At 43.7% G+C, this 22,605-nt stretch overlaps 1 protein-coding gene and 1 long non-coding RNA gene across 2 annotated transcripts; one reads left to right on the top strand and one right to left on the bottom strand.

Moving 5' to 3' along the window:
* The first annotated feature begins 411 nt into the window (after positions 1 to 411).
* Positions 412 to 3,464, top strand: LOC310756146. The gene is made up of 5 exons (XR_014544713.1): positions 412 to 636; positions 1,769 to 1,813; positions 2,247 to 2,366; positions 2,825 to 2,892; positions 3,075 to 3,464. It is a non-coding gene; the product is annotated as an uncharacterized lncRNA (long non-coding RNA).
* A 704-nt stretch (positions 3,465 to 4,168) lies between these two features.
* Positions 4,169 to 22,374, bottom strand: TESPA1 (thymocyte expressed, positive selection associated 1). The gene is given in 10 exon segments (XM_083599781.1): positions 4,169 to 7,851; positions 8,257 to 8,465; positions 8,938 to 9,036; positions 9,344 to 9,380; positions 9,560 to 9,613; positions 11,861 to 11,913; positions 12,977 to 13,019; positions 17,576 to 17,760; positions 22,246 to 22,284; positions 22,286 to 22,374. Coding segments are annotated over 10 exon segments (1,446 nt in total). The 5' UTR covers positions 22,312 to 22,374; the 3' UTR covers positions 4,169 to 7,150.
* Positions 22,375 to 22,605: the final 231 nt, after the last annotated feature.

Below are 22,605 nucleotides of genomic sequence, written 5' to 3'. Positions count from 1 at the left end.
GCAATTTGGAGTCCAATAACATATGGAGGGTCACAGGCTTCTAATCCCTGCTCAACCACCCCAATTTAAATGGGACATCCCGGAATTACAAAAGCTACCCCTAGCTTCTGATTAAATCACAGAATGTCCCATTTTTGGTTCCAGCACCCTGGCATGAGCCAGCTGGCTCTTGAGAAAGCTTGGGAGCAAAAAAAACCACCCCAAGCATCTTGATTTGGATCAGCAAATTGGAAGGGTATGTTTGACTTTCAGGAGCCAGATTTGTGGATAATGGCCAGTTTGTCATGTCCTGGCTAATCCCATCTCCACTCCAGTTTATGTAAATGGTGGCATTCATCCTCAGGGCATCCTGTATTTATTTATACACACTGACTGTTTTCTCCATAATTAACATCATTATGATGTAATATCTCAACTAAACTTGTAATATTTCTCTGCAAGCTCCTTTGATTGGTTTCTGTCGCTTACATAAAGTCAGCAGTGTAGGTACTCTGCTCAGTGTCAATCAGTATTCTGGCTTCATCACAGCATCTTGAGTGTCAAGAAACATTGAGGCTGCTGTCTGTGTTTCTGCAATGAAGACTCTTTGGATCCTTCTCCTGCTGGCAACTTCCACTTGGGCTTTTGTTGCTGTGGGTAAGTAGGGAGAGGCCACCCAGGAAGTGTTTCTTATTGGGGTGTTTTCTGTCCTGCTGTGAGAAACCTCTACAGGTGTCCAGTATGAAAGAAACAGTTCTGTGTTTAGTGACCATGCCAAATGTTTTTAATTACCTGATTTGAAACGCAAATCTGCCCAGCTCATAATGCTCAGGTATTATGCGCTGCGCTGCTGGAGCACAATTTCTGTTCTCATCCTGAAGCAAAGTTCTTAACCTGAGGTACTATTTCTGGGTTAGCGGAGTCTGTAACCTGAAGCATCTGTAACCTGAGGTACCACTGTACATGCATTAATATTATAACCCAGGAGAGAAAACACACACACAAATTCTTTACAAATGCTTGCTAAAATAGCTCATAGACACTGGGTCAATTCCAAGCTAACTCTTGAGGGATTTTATCATGGGTAGTTGAACACTGGTGATTTTTTTCCAGAGATGGGGGAAAATTGTATTTTGTTTGCATTTTAATGTGAAACTGCCTAATTTATACAAGCAGAAGTTCAATTATCCTTCAACATTCACACTTCTGGGATAGCTCAGTTGATGGATCACAAAATTCTTACTCAGGTTCATGGGTCTGAGCCCCCCACTGAGCAAAATATTCACACATCGCAGGAGGTTGGACTAGATGCAGTGGCGTAGCGTGGGTTGTCAGCACCCGGGGCAAGGCAAGTAATTTACGCCCCCTAACCCGTGGATTTGCGCCCCCTAACCCGTGGATTTGCGCCCCCTAACCCATTGATTTGCCCTAACCCCAGATGTTGCGCCCGGTGCGGTCCGCCCCCCCTGCACCCCCCACGCTACGCCACTGACTAGATGAGCCACATGGTCCCTTCCAACTCTATAATTCTAAGATTTGCACTTCTCCAGGTTTTGCAATGCCATTCTCCAACCAAATAATGTGTTCAAAATTCTGGGAAAGTGAAAATGAAAATGCACAGACTAGTGAAAACAACATAGTCAAATACATTGCGTTAGGGGAAATTTCTTGTAAAAATGTATATATTTGTCCAAACGTGTATTTTAGGAGAAAGATGCACTGAAATGCTGTCTTTCTGTGAACTTTTTTTTATTATTTAAAAAAGAACATCTACACCCATCTTGTCTAGATTCCAGCAATGCTGCTCGAGAGTCCCGATCCAGCTCCGGTCCTGGTAAGCAGATTGACGCCCCTGGTGGGAAGGGCACTGAGCCTAACTGATGTTAATGTGTGTGGAAATCCTAAAAAGTAGGTCCACTGTAAGATGAACTAGAAACAAAACAGCATAATACATGGAGAGGTGAGCAGACACTTTTTGTGCTAAGCAATCCTTCAAATGGCTGGGAAATCTTCTATAGCTCAGACTCTGAGCCAACTACTGAAACGTTAGAGACAGAGACAGCACCTCAAAGGAAGAAAATAGTGAAAGATTTAAAAAATAATATTTCTGAAACAACCCCCCATCCCACCACATCTCATCTCAAGCTTTTGGAGTTGAAGGGGCAATTGCTGGGGTGGAGAGGGAGCAGGGCTGTCCAGTGTGGGAATCAAGCCATTTGAAGCAATTCACAGAAGGGACTAATTATTATTTTTTCCATGGCACCCAGGGGCAATTTCTGCGCGCGCATTCCTCACAGATCTGGCCAGTGTGTTTGGCAGTACCTCTGAAGTGTTTGGTGAACTTTTCACTCAAATGGTTACGTCCGTTTTGGGAGGAAAAGGTAAGTGTTGGAGGACATTGCAAGTGGGGAGCATTTTTCAAAACAAGCTTGTGTGGTGAGCATGAGAGGGGGAAAGTCCCAATGTGATGTGGAGAGAAGTGGATGAGGTTTTTTAAAATGCAAACGCAATGCAAGGAAACTGCTCTAGGGCTGCTCAGTCTAGAAGAGCTCATGTGCCAGCAGACAGAGGGTGGGATTCAATGCCATACTGTGGCAAACGTTCTGCCAGGCCCCTGCAATGTATTTTGCACAAGTTCCCACAAGAAAGTATAACTGCTATGGCCATTTCCACCTTCCATTAAAAAGATGTGGGTGTGTGGCCTTGGGAGGCTGCGGGGAAGGTCGGGACCCCCGAGGGAAGGGAGACAAGGCCAGGAGAGAGATGCAACAGGATTACTGGGAGGTGAGGAGGATGGTAATAGTGCAGAAGTTAACCCTGCTGAACTTTTCTTGATAGGCACCAGAGAACTGAGGAGAGAGGCTCGTGGATCTCCAGGCTCCGAGCCAAGCAACAGGAACTGATTAGCCATGGGTAAGCAGCTCCAAGTCATAAGGTACTGGGCACTATCTGGAGGGCCACAAGTTTCCCATTCCTTGCTTGAACTTCTGCCCCAGACATGAAATGAAACAACAGCTGTCCAGTCCTTCAGTTTCTTCTGTATGGTGAATGTTGCTGTATTAAGAATGTTGACTTTAAGTCATGTTCAATTTCAGATATTTGCAGCAATGGTACAATTGGACTTCTGCATGGTCTAGAGCAGTCCTTTCCAACAGGTCGGTCGTGGGATGTCCCTGGTCCTGGTCGATCCTGGTCGATTGCGGGATCCTGATGCCCCACCCCCACCCCCCAAAAAAGCAGCTCAACAACTTTGGCTCATCCCCTCCAAAAAAAGCTCAAGAACTCTGGTCAATCCAATGGGTAGATCACTGTCATTTTTTTTATAGTGGGAGTAGATCGCAGTCTCTTGGAAGCTGGACAGCCCTGGTCTAGAGAATGAAGGAGGCTTTGACATCCTGGTGTTTGCCATCCTGGTAGATTGCCACATATCTATACCAATTGATCAATAAAGTTCTAGTCAAGCAAATCATTGGCATTTGACTCTATGCACCTTATTTGTGGCTTTCTGTATAGCAATGCATGATTATACATTCTCAATAATCTGACACACAAACATGTGTTTTTCAAGACACATTGGCTAGGATTCACGTAACCAGACCCACCACTTAGCCTTGTGCAAATCTTTCTGCTTGTGCAATGGGGCTTCCTCCCATCTCCCCCATGCTCCTCATAGGTCTGGAGAACCCCAAGAACAGCACAGGGGGTGAGGAGAGGGAGGGTTGTACTGCCTGACAAGCTGCAATGGTTGTGTTGGAGGAATTTCAACAGGGGCAAATGTAAGGTTCTGCACATAGGCAGGAAGAACCAGCTGCACAAATATAACTTGGGGGACAGCTGGCTGACCAGCACTACATGTGAAAAGGATCTGGGGGTCTTAACAGACGCAAGCTTAACAGCAGTCTACAAGGTGATGCAGCAGCAAAAAAGCTAATGCTATTCTAGGCTGCATCAACAGAAGTCTAGTGCACTGGGCAGTGGAAAAGACTCCCTCAGGAGGTGGTGGGCTCTCCTTCAGTGGAGGTTTGTAAGCAGCGGTTGGGTCTGCCATGGATGCTTTAGTTGAGATTACTGCACTGCAGGGGGTTGGACTAGAATACCCTTCCAACTCCACAATTCTGTGATTCTAAGAATTGCTGGAGGATTGCAGCACTGAATTCCACCCACAGAATTTGTCATTCATGCTTTACCCTTAAAACTTCCTTATACAATTTATTTTATTTCATTAAATTTACATACTGTGAAACAACCAACCACCTCAAAGCAGTTTACAAAAAGAATAAACCATAAAATTATTGATAAAAACAGTTAATAACAACTATTCAAAACATCCAGAGGAGAAAATAAAACTAGAGATAAACTAAAAACACACACCATCATTCTAATAGGGCAGGCTTGTCCACATAAGAGCACATTCCTTGATGTATGCAAAACCAGACCAACCCAGGCCACAACCAGGAATAATATTTGAGCATCTTCGGTTAGAAGGCTAATCACCCGATCAATGTCCTAATTGCTAGGCTCTTTCTCAGTTTGTGGTAGGAGGGTAATTTATTAATGCTTGGGCCATTCGCATATAAGATAAATAAGATAGATAAATACAATGCAAAATCCAAGTCAAAGTATTGCATAAAGTAACATTACTGCCTAGAATCATACATAAAACATCTTCAAAATACTATGTAAATCGCATGTAGCATGTATGAAATTTACAAACTGAAATTCAATACAGATAAAAAACATTAATTATTAAAATATATTATGCTTAAATAAGCACATCCTCCAAGCAGTCGACTGCCATCTCCTTAACAACTCCTGCCCAGGTTTCCATTGCTGCTACGGTAAAAAGAGAGACCTTGTGGGTTACCCTACAATCTGTGTCCAACAGAAGGTAGAAAATGTTTTGTGGAATGGTATTTGATGAGTAAGAACAGATCCCAGAAATTTGGTGCTTGGTTCAGAATAAAGTGAACCAAAGAACAAATAGTGAAGCAGTTCCTCAACTTCTGGGGCCCCACAAATACACAAGCAGAGTGCCAAGGGAGTATGAGAGTGCTGACAATCATAGCTGTGGGCATTGTTTGGAAACAAAGGGCTGCAAATGCTTGCCTAAGCTTTGGAAATGTGAGCTTTGCAAGGTAAGCAGCCATTTGGTGGTCCAATTTGTAAGTCTATATTAATTCAAAAATTTAGAATTATTAATGTTCTGTCTGGCAAGGACATTATATGTATTTTCCACCATGGAAAATATATAGAATGTCCTTGCCAGAGAAGACATTAATAATTCTAAATAATTCTAAATTTTCCAAATTCAGAGCAGAAAAATGATTGAATGGAGTAGGATATGAATAAAGCACCTTCCAATATTTTAAGTTCCAACTTTTGCAGTTTGATACCTGCTCCAAACATAACTGGGGGAATACGCTACCAGGAGACACTTTTATGATTCACCAGTATGGATGGGGAAATGGATGGGAGATCGAATGGAGGGGGAATCTACCTCTGCCCTGACCAAAGCTGAAGGAGTGCCAGGTGGAAGTCTTAACAATTCCCCAGAAATGTATTTTGGAGGGCCTAGTTTAGCCCATCTTCAAATAGCCATCCTCAGACAGCCACACCGTACAGGATCTGAGCAATAACTTTACTTTGAAATATTTTCAGGGCTAGCACAACCAGATCTAAGAATTGCCCCAATTGTTCTCATAGCCATTGCTCTGACAGCTTCTAACTGGATGCCAAGATTCTTAAATACTTGGCATTGTTCAATTTGGTGACCATTAATAGACCAGTTCCTCAATTAGGAACAATAAACAGTTATCCGTATTAGTGGTGGCCAGTTTATAATACCACAATAGTAGGGTTGGGGTTTTTTGGCCAAAGTTCTTAAGCTTTTTTCTTTTTCTTTTTTAGCAAAATTGCAAAAAAAATGCTGTTTTAAGCTATTTTTATGGAAAGTGGGCAAAAGCAGCACTGCCAACATTGGCTGCCATACATCCGGATTTTACAGGACATTTTCCTGATTTCCATCCAGACATTGCTAGAGGCAGTGGTATTCCAGATATGTCCAGGAAATTCCAGACGTATGGCAACCCTATACAACAGGCTTCTGTCGATCAAATCAAAGACTGATGCTAAGTCAACAAAGGCAACAAGTAAGTGTTTGGTAGGTCCAGCAGTTGCTTATTGGGCTAAGAAATGCAAGACAGGCAGTTATCAATAGTGCTTTCCCTTTTCCTAAAACCAGCCCGTTCAGGAAGGATAATGTGGTTAATAGATTTCCAGTCGTCCAATTTGTTTAGCAAATATTTACTATATAGTTTAGGATCAGATCAAATGGTACATTGTTTGGTTTTGTAGGTTCAGGTGTCTATGCCAATTCCTTTAAAAATAGAAATTAGTTTGTTTCATGTGTTCACAGTCGAATAATGAAGAATACATTTTAATAATTTAAAATTTAAAAATTACATGACATTTCAGAAATGGTGTGGAACATTTCCCCTGTGGAAATTGCTCTTTTTACTTTCAGTTCCGTAAGTCACATGTTAATGCGACAGCTATCCCCACATGCCTTTTTTTTTTTTAGTGTTTAATTAGACAATCTCTTGGATCAATATTTGAGCTAGATGACAAAAGAAATTGTTGGAGGAAACACACTGTCTTGAGCAAGCCTCAAAAGCTATTGAGCCAAGACAGGAAGTCCTGGCTAAAAGCCAGCGTGCTCCACGACCCCTACACCAATTTGCGCGCTTCCCAGTGTGAGCAATACTTTATGGGGAACACTGAGCAATTTCCCACAGGTACTTCGTCATTGTTTTAAAGCCACAAACCATCCGCTACACTCCATGTTTCCTCCTTGCCAGCTTCATTGGTTCTGCTCTAGTTATTTGCCTTTTAATCAAAGTTTGCCTATTATATAAAATTATTTGCCTTTTAATTTTTTTAAAATGCCAAAATGGAGTAGGGTCTTGGGGCCACAAATATCTTCTGTTATGCTAGATACAGGCCATGGGTTAGCCAACCCTGCTTTACAAGAATAAAGGCAAGTCACTACTATTTAGCACCCACAGTGCACTTGTGGCTCTGAAGCAGATAACATGTAGCAGCTCACTGCTAAGTTCACAAGCATTTGATCTGCCAGCTTTCTGGCTTACGGCTCACACTCTTAGCCACTGTGCTACCTCAACTCTGTCAAGATGTCCATACCGTTCTCCCCTCTGGTGGGTGAGTCCCTTTCTGCTGACCACTCCCCAAGGGATTCTTCACTGCTTTCCTCTGGAGATGAAACCACTTCTAGAGAATGGTGTCCATAACAGTACAGTTCTTGATGGCCAAGGTGGTCTGGCCCCTCCATGCTTTCTCCACCCATGCAGTGAGAAAGCCACGATTCCAACTTTGAATGAGATGTAGCTTGAGGGCAGAAGTGGGAAGAAATCACAGGAGTCAGCTCCACTATGGTAGACTCTGAAGAGTCACTTCCCATTCTGCCATGATGGAAGGGGACTTCAGGAAGCGCTGTGTGAGTCTCATCCTTCACGCCTTCCACATCAAAGTGGAACTTGTCTCTGCGGGCTTTTTCCATCACTTCCCACACTTCCTGTTCCAGACGACTCATAGAAGATGGTACAGCAGAAGGTCCTTGAGGCCCTCCTCGGGCGGAAGTGTACAAGCACATCGTGGAAATGGCTTTTTGCAAATGCTTGAGAGGAGGCAGAGACTCTGGCTGGGAAGGAACATTCCAAGAATCTGGGATGTCTGGGAAAGCCCAGAACAAGTGGGCAGGGGAAATCTTTTGGATGGGAGTCTTAGACACATAAGAGTAGAGGCAGAAGAAAGCATCAGCCGTTACAGCCAGAGTCTGGACTTGCTTGAACCGACCTGTGAAAGGAAGGATAGAAAGTGTCAGAGGAAAACCAGTGTAGATCCAAGAGACCCTAGCTTCCAGCTCTTCCCGGTCACATCTGTATGGCAGGGACTGTACACACACCTGAAAACTAGGCCTGGTTTCATTTTCCTGGGTTCTAGGTTTTTTTCTGTCTTCCTCTTGCCTAAGCAAAGGCTTTTGTTTGGTCCTGTCTTCTGCTCCTGGTCCCAGTTCTACCTGCTTTCCTATGTTCTATCAAGAACAGAGGTCCTTTCCCATCACCTGCTAGCTGAGCTCTTTTCAGATTTCAACCAAAGATGCCAAGGGTTGAACATGGGAATTTCTCTACATGCTCTGAGTCTCACCCTTTGATATCACAGTCCCAGAACTGCCAGCCATGAAATGCTTGTGGCACTTACTTGCTAACATCAAGCAAGGATCCTCCATCTCTAACCGTTGCACCTGGGCTCTGAGGAAGAGCTGGAAATCAATGCCCTCAGCTTGGGAGGGAACGGAGAAGAACCGAGATGGGATCCAAGATGCAGCCTGTGTCTCCTCTTGTATGAAGCCCAAGTTGCACAAGATGGTCTCAGCATCAGCTTCATAGAGGTCCAGCACCTCAGAGATGCTAGGCAGAGAAGATAAGAGTGTGAATGCAGGAGTGTCCCAACTGATTACTGAACCATTTTCAGGTCATAGCCCCACAAATACACCACTAGGTATGTCTGCAAGCCCCTTTCCTTCAGAGAATAACGGGCAACATTTGTGGGATTTCCTCACCCCCAATTTATCTTCCTCACAGCCTTGTGTGGTGAAAGAGGGTGCTTGCAATAAGATTCATGGTGGTGTCTGGTAGGGAAAGCCAACACAGAGCCCTCTGTATGTTGTTGGACCACAATTCCCATCAGCCCCAGCCTGCTCAACTAACAGTCAGGGATGGCGGGAGTTGTGGTCCATGACATCCAGAGGGCACCAGGTCAGCTGCCTCCAATGTACAGACCAGAGGCTAGGTATCTCTGCTGCAATAACTGCTGGTTTGTTAGTGGTGTAGGTAGATCTTTAAGCCAGTCCAAGTCCTACACAATACGATCCATGCTTACCTGGAGCTGGTCTTGTTAGTGCTGCCTGAGAAGGCACTGGAAGTCATGCTGTGATCCAGATTGAGATGTTGGGAAGGCCAGAATGTATGTTTTTGGGACCTGCCATGGAAGAAGAGACAGTGAAGAGACACATCTGCATGCATACCCACATCCCTTTTGGTGTGCATGTAGGAAGACGTAAAGGGAGGGCAAGCTGGCAGTCACAGCCAGCTGCACACTTGTACAAGAGTGATAGTGTGACAACACCTTACAATGTTATTAGACAAATATGCAGCCAGTATCTCATTTCAGAAATAAAACTAGAAATCTCAGGGGCCCCCCCAAAAAACAAATTTAAATTCTGGATTTCAGATTTCTCCAAACTTTGGCTCTAGCAACGCTAACCTCCTTAGCTCTTGTTTCTCACCTAGGCTCAGCTCTGTCTTTGTCCAGTAGCACCATTGCTGGAAAGAAGAAAAGAAAGGTCTTTCATGAGCAAAGGATACATTGCATTCCTACGAAGAGAGCTGACGGCCAAGGAGCATATTGGCAGAGTTGCACCATCAAATTAGCATTCTTGCCACCCATCCATGGGCCATCTGGAAAGAAGGCTTGCTCACACCCAACAATCCTCATCACTTACCTTCTGCTCCCAGGCTAAGGTCATCTTCAAAGCTGGTTCTGTTGCTGCAGGATCCTACAGGATAACACAAATACATAGTCACCCAGAGCAAGCATCCACAGGTGGAAAAGGGACTGGGTGAGACCAAAAGGCTGAGTGGCTTTCTCTATGCAGTTTTATTATGGACATGCCACAACACAGCTCTACATGGGCAGGGCTGTGTGAAGGCTACAGTTCCACAGAAGAACAGGAAATCCAAACAGTGTAGAATTTAGCTTCCTAAAATGCTCAGATTTTTCTTTCTTTCTAATCCCTGTGAAAATAGGCTTGTAAGTTTGCAAGCAATCTCAGAAACCTAATGAGTTTCTGAATAAGATTTCCAGTGAAGGGGGGAGCAGTTTGGTGCCTTGTATACCCCCTTGCTTTCCCCCTCAAATTAGTATGTATAATTAACATGTTTAATTAACTTATGAATCACTTTTCAAAAGCATTGCAAGGCGAATTACAAGCAAACAATAAAAATAACTAAAGTAGGTTTTGAAACAATACCAGAAACAACAGTGGCTGCCTTTCAATATTTTTTAGAAAAAACATTGATGACTTCCGGTGCTTTCTGCCTTAATGGGTTCAGCTCCCACATTAGCAGAGATCATTTGCAGAGAAAAACAAGGAAGATTTTGAGGGTAATTGTCCTTGCAAGTTCCCCCCAGGGCTCGGGGGGACTGAACTTCACCCGCAGATCGTTTTGGCTCTTGCATGGAACCCGGGAGGCAGGAAGATGCTGGGTGCCAAAGCACTTTGCCTATCGGTAACTCCCCGAAACAGCCATTAAGATGCAGAGGCTCTTCTATTTAATAGGGTGAAATTGACTCTAATTTACAGACGTGTGCAGGATGGATGGGACAAGATTATAAACTGACAAGTGAATCAGTGAGTCGCAATGTTTAGAACTGGTAAGATTTCCTTTGTAGAAAAATATGGTATGTGAGGGGGGGAGCCTTTTATATATACCATGTTTGCTACATAAATAATTCGGCAAACCTCCCCCTAAATGCCAACAAACTGATAAAAAGCAAGAGGAGAAAAAGAGAGTGGGGTTATATTTATGCATTAATATGAAAATATAACTGTGTGAGAACATTGAAATGATTTAAAGCAATGGACTTCCACTTATCACAATTTGGACTATGGGCCGAAATTACATGGGAACAGAGGAAGAGAAAGAGCAAAAAAGTGTAAGTAGAGATGCTGCGTACGACATGATCAGAAGAGGAAAAATGAAGAAACAAATGGAAAAATAAACTTCTCACACAGGGAATTTACAGGATATAGAACTCCTTCTGCAGAAATAAAATTTATTAAATGTGTTAATACGAATGGAAGTCCAGAACTCTGTAGTTGTTGATAACAGACTACGATCAGGACTGAATGTAATTGGATTAATCAAGATTTCGGAAGCAGGAAGAAATAATAACTTTGCACTTTGAAACCCAGCACACGGGAAGTCACACAAATTGTATAATTGGCCTTATAATTTATATATATTTGGATATGAATTGTAATTTGACATTGATAAAATGTGGCTGCTATTGGACTTTAGTAATTGAAAATTAATTGAATTATTTTTTTTTGAAAAATAGAAAAAACATGGATTGGTTGATTGATTGATTATATTTCTATGTTGCTTTTCATTCAAATGAATCCCAAAACAGCTTACAAACAATAAAAAATAGAACACAAATACAGCATAAATTATATAGAATAATTAACAAATCATCAATAAAAACAAGTACAACCTATAAAACACTCTTAAAGCATCAACTAAAAATGAGCTAACCATCACAATTAAAGCAAAAGTAATATTATATGATTAACAAATCAATACAGCATTTATAATCTATAAAATATTATCAACAGCATTAACAAAATAGCAACCCCAAAATAAGCTAAGCACTATTAAGTTCATACACACATTCTCCACACCCCCAGGGCTCATAATCTTTCACTCTGTTCGGCTCAATAACATACACATGATGCCCTTCTAAAGGTTCATGAATGAGGCTGTGTACATAACCATACATTAAAGTACATTTGAAGCACACACACCCAAGAATCCTGGGAACTATATTTTACCTATCAGAGAGCTACAATTCCCAGCACCCTTTAATAAACTACATTTCCTGGGACTCTTTGTTTGGGTGTGCACATGCTCAAAATGTGCTTTAAATGTATGGTGTGTGTGCAGTCCAAACTTTAGCCTACCTTACTTCATGTTTGAGAAGGCAGACCGAGCAAATAACAGAAATTGCAGAAATCACTTACCAGCATAGGCACCCGGAGCAGAGATGCTCTCTGAGAAGGGGTCCAGTGAAGAGCTGAAAGCCAGAATCAAGAGCTGCATCATTACAGCTACAGAAGTTCCTAAACCCTTTTGCCATTTCTCTCCTAGGACCTAGCCGGAACATCACAGACAATTAAGTCCCACTCAGCAAACAGTGGCACCACCAGGGCTGGTGCTGCATTAGGCAGAGCAAGGCAGCTGCCTCAGGCAGCAGATGCCAAGCTGCAGGGGACAGATAGAGCTCTGAGTGCCGCATGGCTACCCCGGGACCCCTACACTAGCCTCCTGTCCTCTAGTGCAGTGGAGGATACCATCCATTCACTAGTATTGAAGGAAAATCCCAGTCCAATTGGCTTCCGTATGTTCCTTGGGAGAGAGCAACATCTTGTCCTTCACCTCAGGCAGCAAAATGTCTTGAACTGGCCCTGATTGCCTTAAGTGCTAACCTCCAGTTCACAGATCTGAAGCCCTACAGCCCAGGAAATCCACAAATGACAATGCCAGTACTGTGTGTGGAGTGAAACTCTACACCAGGTGTGAGGAACCTTTAGTCTTCCAGATATTGCTGAACTACAACTCCCATCAGGCCCAGTAAACATGGCCAATGGCCAGGGATGGTGGGAGTTGTAGTTCAGCAACATCTGGAGGGCCAAAGGTTCCCCTTACCTGCTCCAGACAGTCACTCTATCCTGAGTTCAAAAGTTCTAAAACCTGGGTGGGACCAAGGAAGAGCACCCCTTTGGAAGCCACACTTCCATAATGCAACAGTTACTGAAATGAAAAAGGAACGTTAGAAATCAAGGCAGAAGCTCTTGCCTTATCCCCAGTAAAACTAGTGCAATGAACTGAGTGTGATTAGGAATCTATAGTTCTCCAGATGTTGCTGTACCACAACTCCCATCATCTTTGACCATTAGCTATACTGGCTGGGGCTGATGGGAGTTTGAGCCCAAGAACCACATGTTCTTTATCCCTGTTGCAAAATATGTGCATATCTAAAAATGCTCCTGATTCTTGAAATCAAAATATAACTTCTGACAATGTCATGATCCTTTCGGGTAGTGACCTCCTCCATGACCTCTCTCAGGTAGACTCACCTGCATTCCTGCAGCCAGCTCTCAATCTTATTGGATGAGCTCCCTGTTGGAAACAAAGAAAAAGTGCTAGGGCTCCTCACAGACTGGATAAGTTACTGTGATGATCCACATCTCTGCTGGGGCCAAATGCAGCCATCTAAGGCTTGTTAGCCAGCCTCTCAGCAAACCACATGGGCAGGATGCCTGATGTCGCCACTACATAGGCAGTAGCAGTGGCGTAGCGTGGGGGGTGCAGGGGGGGCCGGCCGCACCGGGCGCAACGTCTGGGGGGGCGCGCTCGCACTCGCAGCTCTCTGCCCCCACCTGGCTCCACGGGTTAGGGGGCGCAAATTACTTGCCTTGCCCCGGGTGCTGACAACCGACGCTACGCCACTGGGCAGTAGCAAAAGAAGAGGAGAATGAGGAAGAGGAAGAACACCTGAAAGTGAGTAATGGAATGAATGTGGTTTAAACATATGAATAATTAAATGAACTCATTATTTGGTAGTCATTATGGCCCTGTGAGCCCTTGCTGCTGCTGAACAGCTGCATAACAGTGGAGGGTGCAATTTGCATAGAAGCAGGAGGAAGAATGCTTAACCCTTCCCTTCCCTGCAGCTTTAGCTGTACAACCACCTCCTCTAGCAGCTTTCCCTCCAGCTATCTGATTGCTTTTCCTTTAAAAAAAATGTGTATATATACACACATCAAATATACAATAAAAAAGAAAAAACATACATACATTAAAAAGGAAAAAGAAAAAGACCTCCAAAACAAGCATTTTCTAATACACTTCTACGTAAGGAGTACAAGCCGCCTCTGACTGCTTTTCCACATGGTTGCCTGCTGTGCTGGGCCTCTTTTCTCCATGCTCAAGGAATAAGAGCTCACCATTCTACAACTAAGTTAGAACAACCCTGTGTTAGCTGTTGGCATAAAAAATGACATGTATGGGAGGGGGGGATTTGCAAAAGAGAAGCAGTACTGGGAAGAGAGACGTGACCCTTTCCCTGACCACTGCTTTCCCTCACAATCCAACTGGTGCTTTTTACTCCATCAGAGATTCTAATAAGTTTTTACTGAAAAGCAGCAGGGAGGAGAGGTTGTGAAGGAAAAGAAATGAGTGTGGAAGGATTAAAGCCCCTCCCCACCAGGGGAGAAAAAGCAAGTGGGAAGGAGATGCTGAACCTTTCCCCCCATCCAGCCCTGCTTGTCTCCTGAAATGCTCTCCCCATGTTGCTTTTGACTTTCAGGTTCTGAGTCAGCCCATCTTACCCATAGAGACTAGTGGCACCGGGGCGTCAAGTTCTGGAGGGCGCCAGGCAAGAGTCCAGGGAACACCGAATGAGCGCACTAAGTGAGCGAGGGCGCATGCGCCGCTCCCGCCGAGCGTCAGCTCATTTCCCCCCCCCCTTTCCCCTGTAGACATTGAATTCTGCGGGGCGCCAGAAGGCTAAAAGGGAAAAAACCGAGCCAACACTTGGCGGAGGCGATGCACGTGCCCTCACTCGCTTGGCGCAGGCCCGCTCACTTGGTGTGTTGCCTGCCGTGGCCACCACAGCAAGAAGCGGCCAGCTGAGCCAGGAGGCGCCTGCCCTCCAGCTGCTGCCCGCCTCCTCCAGTCCTAAAAAAAGGTTGACAACTCTGGGAAGGGGGGGGGCACCGGAGGGATCTTTGCACCACAGCGCCGGATATGCTTAAGACGGCCCTCGCTCTGACACCAGATATAAGCTTGGGGTACCATTCTAGACTCTGGAACTAACAGTCTTGCACTGAACCATGGTCATGAACACTTACTTAAAAATGCAAGGAAGTCTGCCCTGTTACATTTGCAGGCTGATTTGGCTGAGGGAGGCCCTCAACTGCTGCCGCAAAGTCCCTCCTTGATAACACTATTGAGTAAGTGCAGCAGAGGAGAATGCAGCTCTAGGTGGCTATCACAGAGGAGGAAGCAGGGTGGAAGAGCACAACATCCCTTTCTAAACAGCCACATTCCTGTTTCCACACATCGTTTATTCTTTGCACACAACCCATGTTCTGACAGACAAGGATGCGCTGCCCAGTGAGACCGCTTAGAAAGCAACACACACAGAAGCTGCTGCATTCAAAGTCCAAGTGGGTCTCCCCTGCCCAGAAAATGCACTTTTTTATGTTCGCTTTGCCAATAACATATGAGTTGCATAATGTAACATGGGTGTTATTTTATTTGTGCTGAGGGGGGGAGTGGAAACCTTCTGCCCATTTTCCATACTTGTAATAGAAAAAGTGAAAGTGAGAGAAAGTGGGGGAGGAAGAAGTGCAGAGGGGATATTGAAATGGCTCAGGGGAATGCATGGTTGCCTGACTACACCGGGGAGGCTGACAGCTCAGTGGTGGAGCTCATGGCTTGCTTACAAAATCTCTAGAATCTCAGCTAGCAAAAGGCTAGGGTGGGGTAGTGCCCTCCAGATGTTGCTAAGCAGTTTAGCCCTGGCCAGCATGACCAATGGTGAGAACTGGAGTTCAGCAACATCTGGAGCAACTTTTGTCTCCATGGACCACTTGAAAATGCTAATGGTGGGCCACTTAATGAGTTTTCTGCCTGCTGTAGCAATTGTAATATAACATACTAGATGCTGTGCAATTTTGAATTGTATTTTATTGCTGCTTTTGTTTCCCTGCATATGCTATATATTTTACTGTAATGCAATTTGCATTCTATAGAATTCAAATGGCAAGGTAGTACAAGAGAGCTCAAGAAATAAAAGAAGCAATAGAGATGCAATTTAAAATCCGTATGAGTACTGAATGTCCCATGCTGTGGACCACCTGAATGAAGTTGTGGACCACTGGTAGTCCCCAGACCACAGTTTCAAATGCCCTGATTTAGAGGATGCCACCGTGGCTACCTACCCCTGAGTTAGAGAATCATCTCTAGGAGAGGTTCTTGTTGTCAGGGCTGGGTTTAATGGGCCAGTGGCTTGATGCAGGAAGAAGAAAGGCACCGTGGGAACAAAGCTCTCACCACATCACTCTGCTGAGTGTTTGCATGTGTGAGTATTGGCTCACAGCCAAAGTGATAGAAATGCCTATCAACAAATTGACTCAGTTTGTAAGGATTACTTTCTTCTTTCCCACCCATCCCCAAATGCTATTTCAGAGAGGCCGCCCACCTTTCTTTCTAAAACACCACATTAGTGTTTGTCCATTTATCTGTTCATTCATATAGTTACATGCATATGAAAAGTTTTGAAAATGGGGGTTGAAAACAAGAAGTTTGGGCGTGACAAGCATGGGCAGACAAGCCCATTAGCACCACACACATACAGGTTCTGCATCAAATATTTTGACCTTCTATCCAAGCTCAATTCTGGAAAGAAAATACTTATTTGGGCAGACCACAGTGAGGTTGCTTCCAGAGCATTTCCATTTTTCTAAATATTATATTAGATGATGATGATAGAGAGATAGATGATAGATAGATAGATAGATTAGATAGATAGATAGATAGATAGATAGATAGATAGATGATAGATAGATGATAGATATAGATAGATAGATAGATAGATGATAGATAGATGATAGATATAGATAGATAGATAGATAGATGATAGATAGATAGATAGATAGATAGATAGATAGATATAGATAGATAGATGATAGATATAGATAGATAGATAGATAGATGATAGATAGATAAATAGATAGATGATAGATAGATAGATAGATGATAGATAGATAGATAGATAGATAGATAGATAGATAGATAGAGATAGATAGAGGATAGATAGATAGATAAATAGATAGATGATAGATAGATAGATGATAGATAGATAGATAGATAGATAGATAGATAGATAGATAGATGATAGATAGATAGATGATAGATAGATAGATAGATATAGATAGATGATAGATAGATAGATAGATAGATAGATAGATAGATAGATAGATATAGATATAGATATAGATAGATAGATAGATAGATAGATAGATGATAGATAGATATAGATAGATGATAGATAGATAGATAGATATAGATAGATAGATAGATATAGATAGATAGATGATAGATAGATAGATAATAGATAGATAGATGATAGATAGATGATAGATGATAGATAGATGATATAGATGATATAGATAGATAGATAGATAGATAGATCGATAGATAGATAGATATAGATAGATGATAGATAGATAGATAGATAGATAGATGATAGATATAGATAGATGATAGATGATAGATAGATAGATAGATAGATGATAGATAGATAGATAGATAGATAGATAGATAGATAGATAGATGATAGATAGATAGACAGATGATACTGGCTCAAGGAGTTGGCCCTATTGGATCAGACCAAAAATCCATCTAATTCAGCACCCTCTTCTCAGAATGGCCATCCAGAGGCTTAAGGGAAGCCCACAAACAAAAGGATGCATCAAAGCAAGCTGTACTAAAGGAATGAAAAATTGGGCCATTAATTTCAATGGGACCCAAGTTCAGCTCACTTAGCCTGTGTCAGCTTCTCCCTACCACCCCCATAAAAGATTGTATACACTGTCTGAAAGCACCTCACACTGAAATATTATTACATAATAAGAGTAGGAGTGAATGTGTGTAAGCAGTTTCCCCACCTTGCAAGAAACCATCCTCCAAGAATGAGGGTTCAAGAGCTTTTTGGGGTGTGCAGGATGCCTCCTCCTCAGCATGGGACCCCTCTTCTTCTACAGCCACACTTGGCTTGGCCCATGCCCTCCGGCGCTCCCAGGAAGAGTGGCTCAGCCAGGAGGTGAAGTTGTTGTCCATGACTGGCAAGACCCTAGGGAAGAACAAAATGTTGGGGTGCTGAGGCCATAGGATGCTCAGCTTTGTAGCAGTTATCAATCTTCTCCACTTGGGGCAGTTTTGAGTTACTTGACTGAGTTTCTCTTCCCCACCACCATCCCAGAAAGTACACTTCACAGTCAAAGAGATAGTGATGGTTCCTGGTGGAACATTCCTTCATTAGGCAAGTTGCTGAGTTGCCCAGAACATGCAAACAACTGGAGTTTTGGTTAAAAGTTGGAGATGGACAGATCTGACCATTTTGTTTTCTCTCCATTTTCTCATCTTAAGTTTGCTTTGCACCATTTATGCAGCTAACAGACTGAGGTTCAATCCTGACAAGACAGAAGTACTGTTCTTGGGGGACTGGGGGTGTGCAGGTGTGGGGGACTCCCTGGTCCTGAAGAGGGAAACCGTGCCCCTGAAGGACCAGGTGTGGAGCCTGGGGATCATTTTGGATTCACAGCTGTCCATGGAGACATAGGTCAGTTCTATGTCCAGGGCAGCTGTCTACCAGCTCCATTTGGTATACTGGCTCAGACCCTACCTGCCTGCAGACTCTCTCACCAGAGTGGTGCAGGCCCTAGTTATCTCCTACTTGGACTACTGCACTGCACTCTATGAACAATGGGCACCCAAACAGCAGCATCAGGATAGCTCTTTCAGGATGATGGTTATGTTTCTGGAATGATCTTGAGCAGAGAATCCCAATGCACCCCCAAGGGGGAGATCAATCCTGCATGAGGCCTCCCTATTCCAAAGGGCTACAGCAATGATGCAGAACTTGCAGCCCTCCAGCTGCTGTTGGTCTCCGGTTCTCTTCAGAGCCAGCTAGGGTTGGGCAAATATGTCACTTTCAGCTCCTCTGAGTTTTTCATCTTTCCAGCTCTGTTCTCTGCATTTCCTCATCAGCTGCATTTTTCTGTGGGCTTCAGTTTGAATATTGTTTCTGGAAAGGCAAGTTTCCCAAGTTTGTCCTTCCATGCAAACTGAATCTCATTTATCCCTGTCCCTAGCCCCCAACACCACCTGGAGAGTCACAGGTTCCCCACCTAAGAGGAGTGGTAGCTCAATTCTTCCTCTTTGGGGTGATTTAGTTTTTCAAGGCATGCCCCAGTAGGACGTGTTGAATTTTTCAACTTTCAAATTCCTAAAATGAGGGATGCTAAGAAGTTGTAGCATGACTTGGGTATTTAAAATATATTTTGGTTAAATTAATATAATTTTGCCTTTCTTGGTAAGTAAAATGTGTGTAAAATTGCACTGAAATCATTAAAAATGATTCCAGAGTACTTGCAGTTATATTAGCTCTATAAGACTCTTTGAAGGGACACAGGTGGTGCTGTGGGTTAAACCACAGAGCCTAGGACTTGCCGATCAGAAGATTGGCTGTTCGAATCCCCATGATGGGGTGAGCTCCCATTGCTTGGTCCCTGCTCTTGCCAACCTAGCAGTTCAAAAGCACGTCAAAGTGCAAGTAGATAAATAGGTACTGCTCCGGCAGGAAGGTAAATGGCATTTCCGTGCACTGCTCTGGTTCACCAGAAGTGGCTTAGTCATGCTAGCCACATGACCCGGAAGCTGTATGCCGGCTCCCTCGGCCAATAAAGTGAGATGAGCGCCGCAACCCCAGAGTCGGCCACAACTGGACCTAATGATCAGGGGTCCCTTTACCTTTACCTAAAGCTCTTTGAACACTCCCCAAATGACATCCCACACCAGGCCTGTTTCACACTCCCTTCTAGTACTTTTGTCTGGCTAAAACACACCATTGAACTGTAATACAGAGGTACCTCGGGTTACATACGCTTCAGGTTACAGACTTCACTAACCCAGATATAGTACCTCAGGTTAAGAACTTTGCTTCAGGATGAGAACAGAAATCATGCAGCAGCGGTACAGCGGCAGTGGGAGGCCCCATTAGCTAAAGTGGTGCTTCAGGTTAAGAACAGTTTCAGCTTAAGAACGAACCTCCGGAATGAATTAAGTACTTAACCCGAGGTACCACTGTAATGGCTTTGCCTTGTCTGGGTGGAAGGAGGAGAGAAATGGATGTGTAAAAACCTCTGATCTCAAGGTCATGGGGTCCAGGGCAAAAAAAATGTACATTGCAGGGAACTGGATTAAATGACCCTTGTGGTCCCTTCCAACTCTGTGATTCTATTATTATTATCATTTAGCATTACATGACATTTTCAGAAGGTAAAATTAAAATTCTTTGGTTGTCCGAAAGCAGTTTATGTGCTTCTTCGTCAAATGTAAATTTATGAAGCTAACTGTTAGCCAGCCATAAAAATAATAGCAGATTTGAATCCCTCATACTCAAAAAAATATTTTAAGACCTCTTGCTGAAAATTAGCAAAAATTAAGTTTTACCCCCTAAAATGACATGACTATCCCTTCTTGTATGTCACAGTTTGGGCTTTATTTGCTTTGGCTGAGGAGCTGTGACTTGATTCTGCCCTGACTTCCAGATGGGACTTCTGGGAAGTGTTTTTCTGAGCATTTGAAGTTGGGTTTGTTTTTTGTTTCCGTGCCAAGACCACTTGCACCGGATGTAATGTGAGCCGTCTCCCTTTGCCTCCAGGAGAGTGAGGAGCAGAGCTGTTATCATAAGCTGCACTCGCAGCCACGAGAGGCTGGTTTCCTCCTTGCGGTTTGAGCTTCTATCAGCAGACCATCAAAAGAGCCTGCAATGGTTAGAGTGGGTGGTGGGACAAGCCAAGTTTCATTTACCGGACTAGATGTGATGTTTGTCATGTAGGCTGCCTTCTGTCATGTTGTTTCTTAACAAATGAGCTGATGTGGAGGTGGGAGTAAACTAGATCAAGACCCCCCTGCATGGGAGAAAGGGACTTTAACCCCATGTCTCAGCTGTGGTCCCCATCAGAATTCCACACTCCCTGCCCCACCAGGGCTGCTTTTTGCAATTCAAGGGAAACTTCCATTAGTGCCAATGGGCAGAGTCATCCTCTTGCAAATGGAAACATAGGAAGAGTTGCCATATGCTGAGTCAGCCCACTGGAAACTCTAGCTCAGTCTTGTCTTCGCTGACTGTCATAGGTTCTCCAGGATTTGAGGCAGCTCTACTTGGATACACTGGGGATTTTTAAATAAAGTGAATGTTAGAAAGACACTGTTAAATATCTGGTCCTCTCCCATCTGGGAAACCAAATCTGAGAGGTACTGCCTCCCGGGAACTTCTAACCAATCTGAGAGGGTGCAGACCTGGGTTTCTTTAGCATCATTCATCTCATTAAGGACGCAAAAGGCACAGCAGTGAGCACATCCTACATTGAAAAGTGCTTGTAGTTCACAGGAGAGAAAGAGATGGCAAGCAGGGGAAGACATTTTAAAATCTGAAGACATTCACTGGTACAGCTAGAGGAGAAGGGCTAGAGCTCCTCTGAGAGAGTCTGTATTGCAAGGGAAAGGGCTGTGGCTCAGCAGCAGAGCATCTGCTTTTGCATGCAGAAGGTCCTTGGATCAATCCCCAGCATCTCCAGGTAGGGCTGGGAAAGACCTAACTAAAATCCTGGCAAGCCCCTGCCAGTCAGGGCAGACGATACACAGCTAAATGGACCACTGCTCTGACTCAGTAGAAGGCAGCTTCTTATGTTCTTTCCTGCCTCTCTAGTCCTTCCAGGGCTCTTCCACATGGCAATTTATTGTGAACTCAGCGCTGCTCATGCATGCCAGTTCTGCACAGCATAAAAACAGAGAGGTTTTTAATATTTGAGGTTTTCTATGTTTTAATATTTTGTGCGGAGCTGCTCAGACTAACTGTGGCAACCCAGTCAGATGGCTGGGGCATATTATTATTATTATTATTATTATTATTCACCCAACACCATATTTTCCCATTTATTCATGGTTTACCATTTCCATGGAAAAGCCAATAAGTTATTTTAAAACCCTGCTGAAATGATAAATCTATGTTATTTCTTTTTTAATCATTATGAGTTTGTTCTGAACTGCATTAATTGTTTATTGAAATATTTGTTTTTGCTTTACTGATATGGTGGTAGTGTGTGTGTGTGTACATATGTAAGCTTATATTGGATAGAAACATTGTTTGCTCCTTTTTAAAGCTTTGTTATTATTATGAGCCACTTTCAGCTCCATATTATTGCTGAAAAGTGGTATACAAATATTAAATCAAAATCACATCACATTTTGGGGTGTATATGAGATGGCACTGTGATGAAAACCATGAATCAACTGAATCAACAATAAACTGCCACGTAAAAACATCCCCCCCCAAGAGCATTCTCTTTCTCCATTTGCAGCCCACTCCCATCCCACCCTAGTGCTCCCCTCCATCACCTCCTTCTCAATATCCTCCTCATTCCCATTCCATATCACCTCCACTCCTTCCCTCACCTCTGTTCAGAGGATGCTGTCAGAATTAAGACTGTCTGTTCAGAAGCAGGTCACAGCCTGTGAGTGACACCTTAATTCGTCGGCTGCTGCTACTTACCCGGCCCTGGGAAGAGCATGCTGGGCTCTAAGGTGAATCTGGTGAATCTGGCATCGCGCTCTGCATCTCCGCTGCCCAGGGTAGGACTATTGGAGGCCCTTACCCATTCCTGCCCCTCTCCCCACCTCACCCAATCTGCGTCAGCAGAGACTGGAGGAAGCTGATCTGTTTTCAAGAGGAAACTTTCGTGCTCATCTCTTTTGTTTTGTTTTTTCTCATGAAAACCTCAAACGGTGGCTCACATCCGGCTCTCACCCACCCCGTGAGGGAAAAGCTTAATGGGCTGCTGAGTGAAAGCGTTAAAGGAGGCAGCAATGTACTGGCCTCTTAGGCTTGGCCTGGAACTATTTATTCTCTCTC

The sequence above is a fragment of the Podarcis filfolensis genome (genome assembly GCF_964270895.1).
Source record: "Podarcis filfolensis genome assembly, chromosome: 2".
NCBI classification, from domain to species: domain Eukaryota; kingdom Metazoa; phylum Chordata; class Lepidosauria; order Squamata; family Lacertidae; genus Podarcis; species Podarcis filfolensis.
Note: the sequence above shows the minus strand (reverse complement) of the source record. Positions and strands in the feature narration are given on the sequence as shown.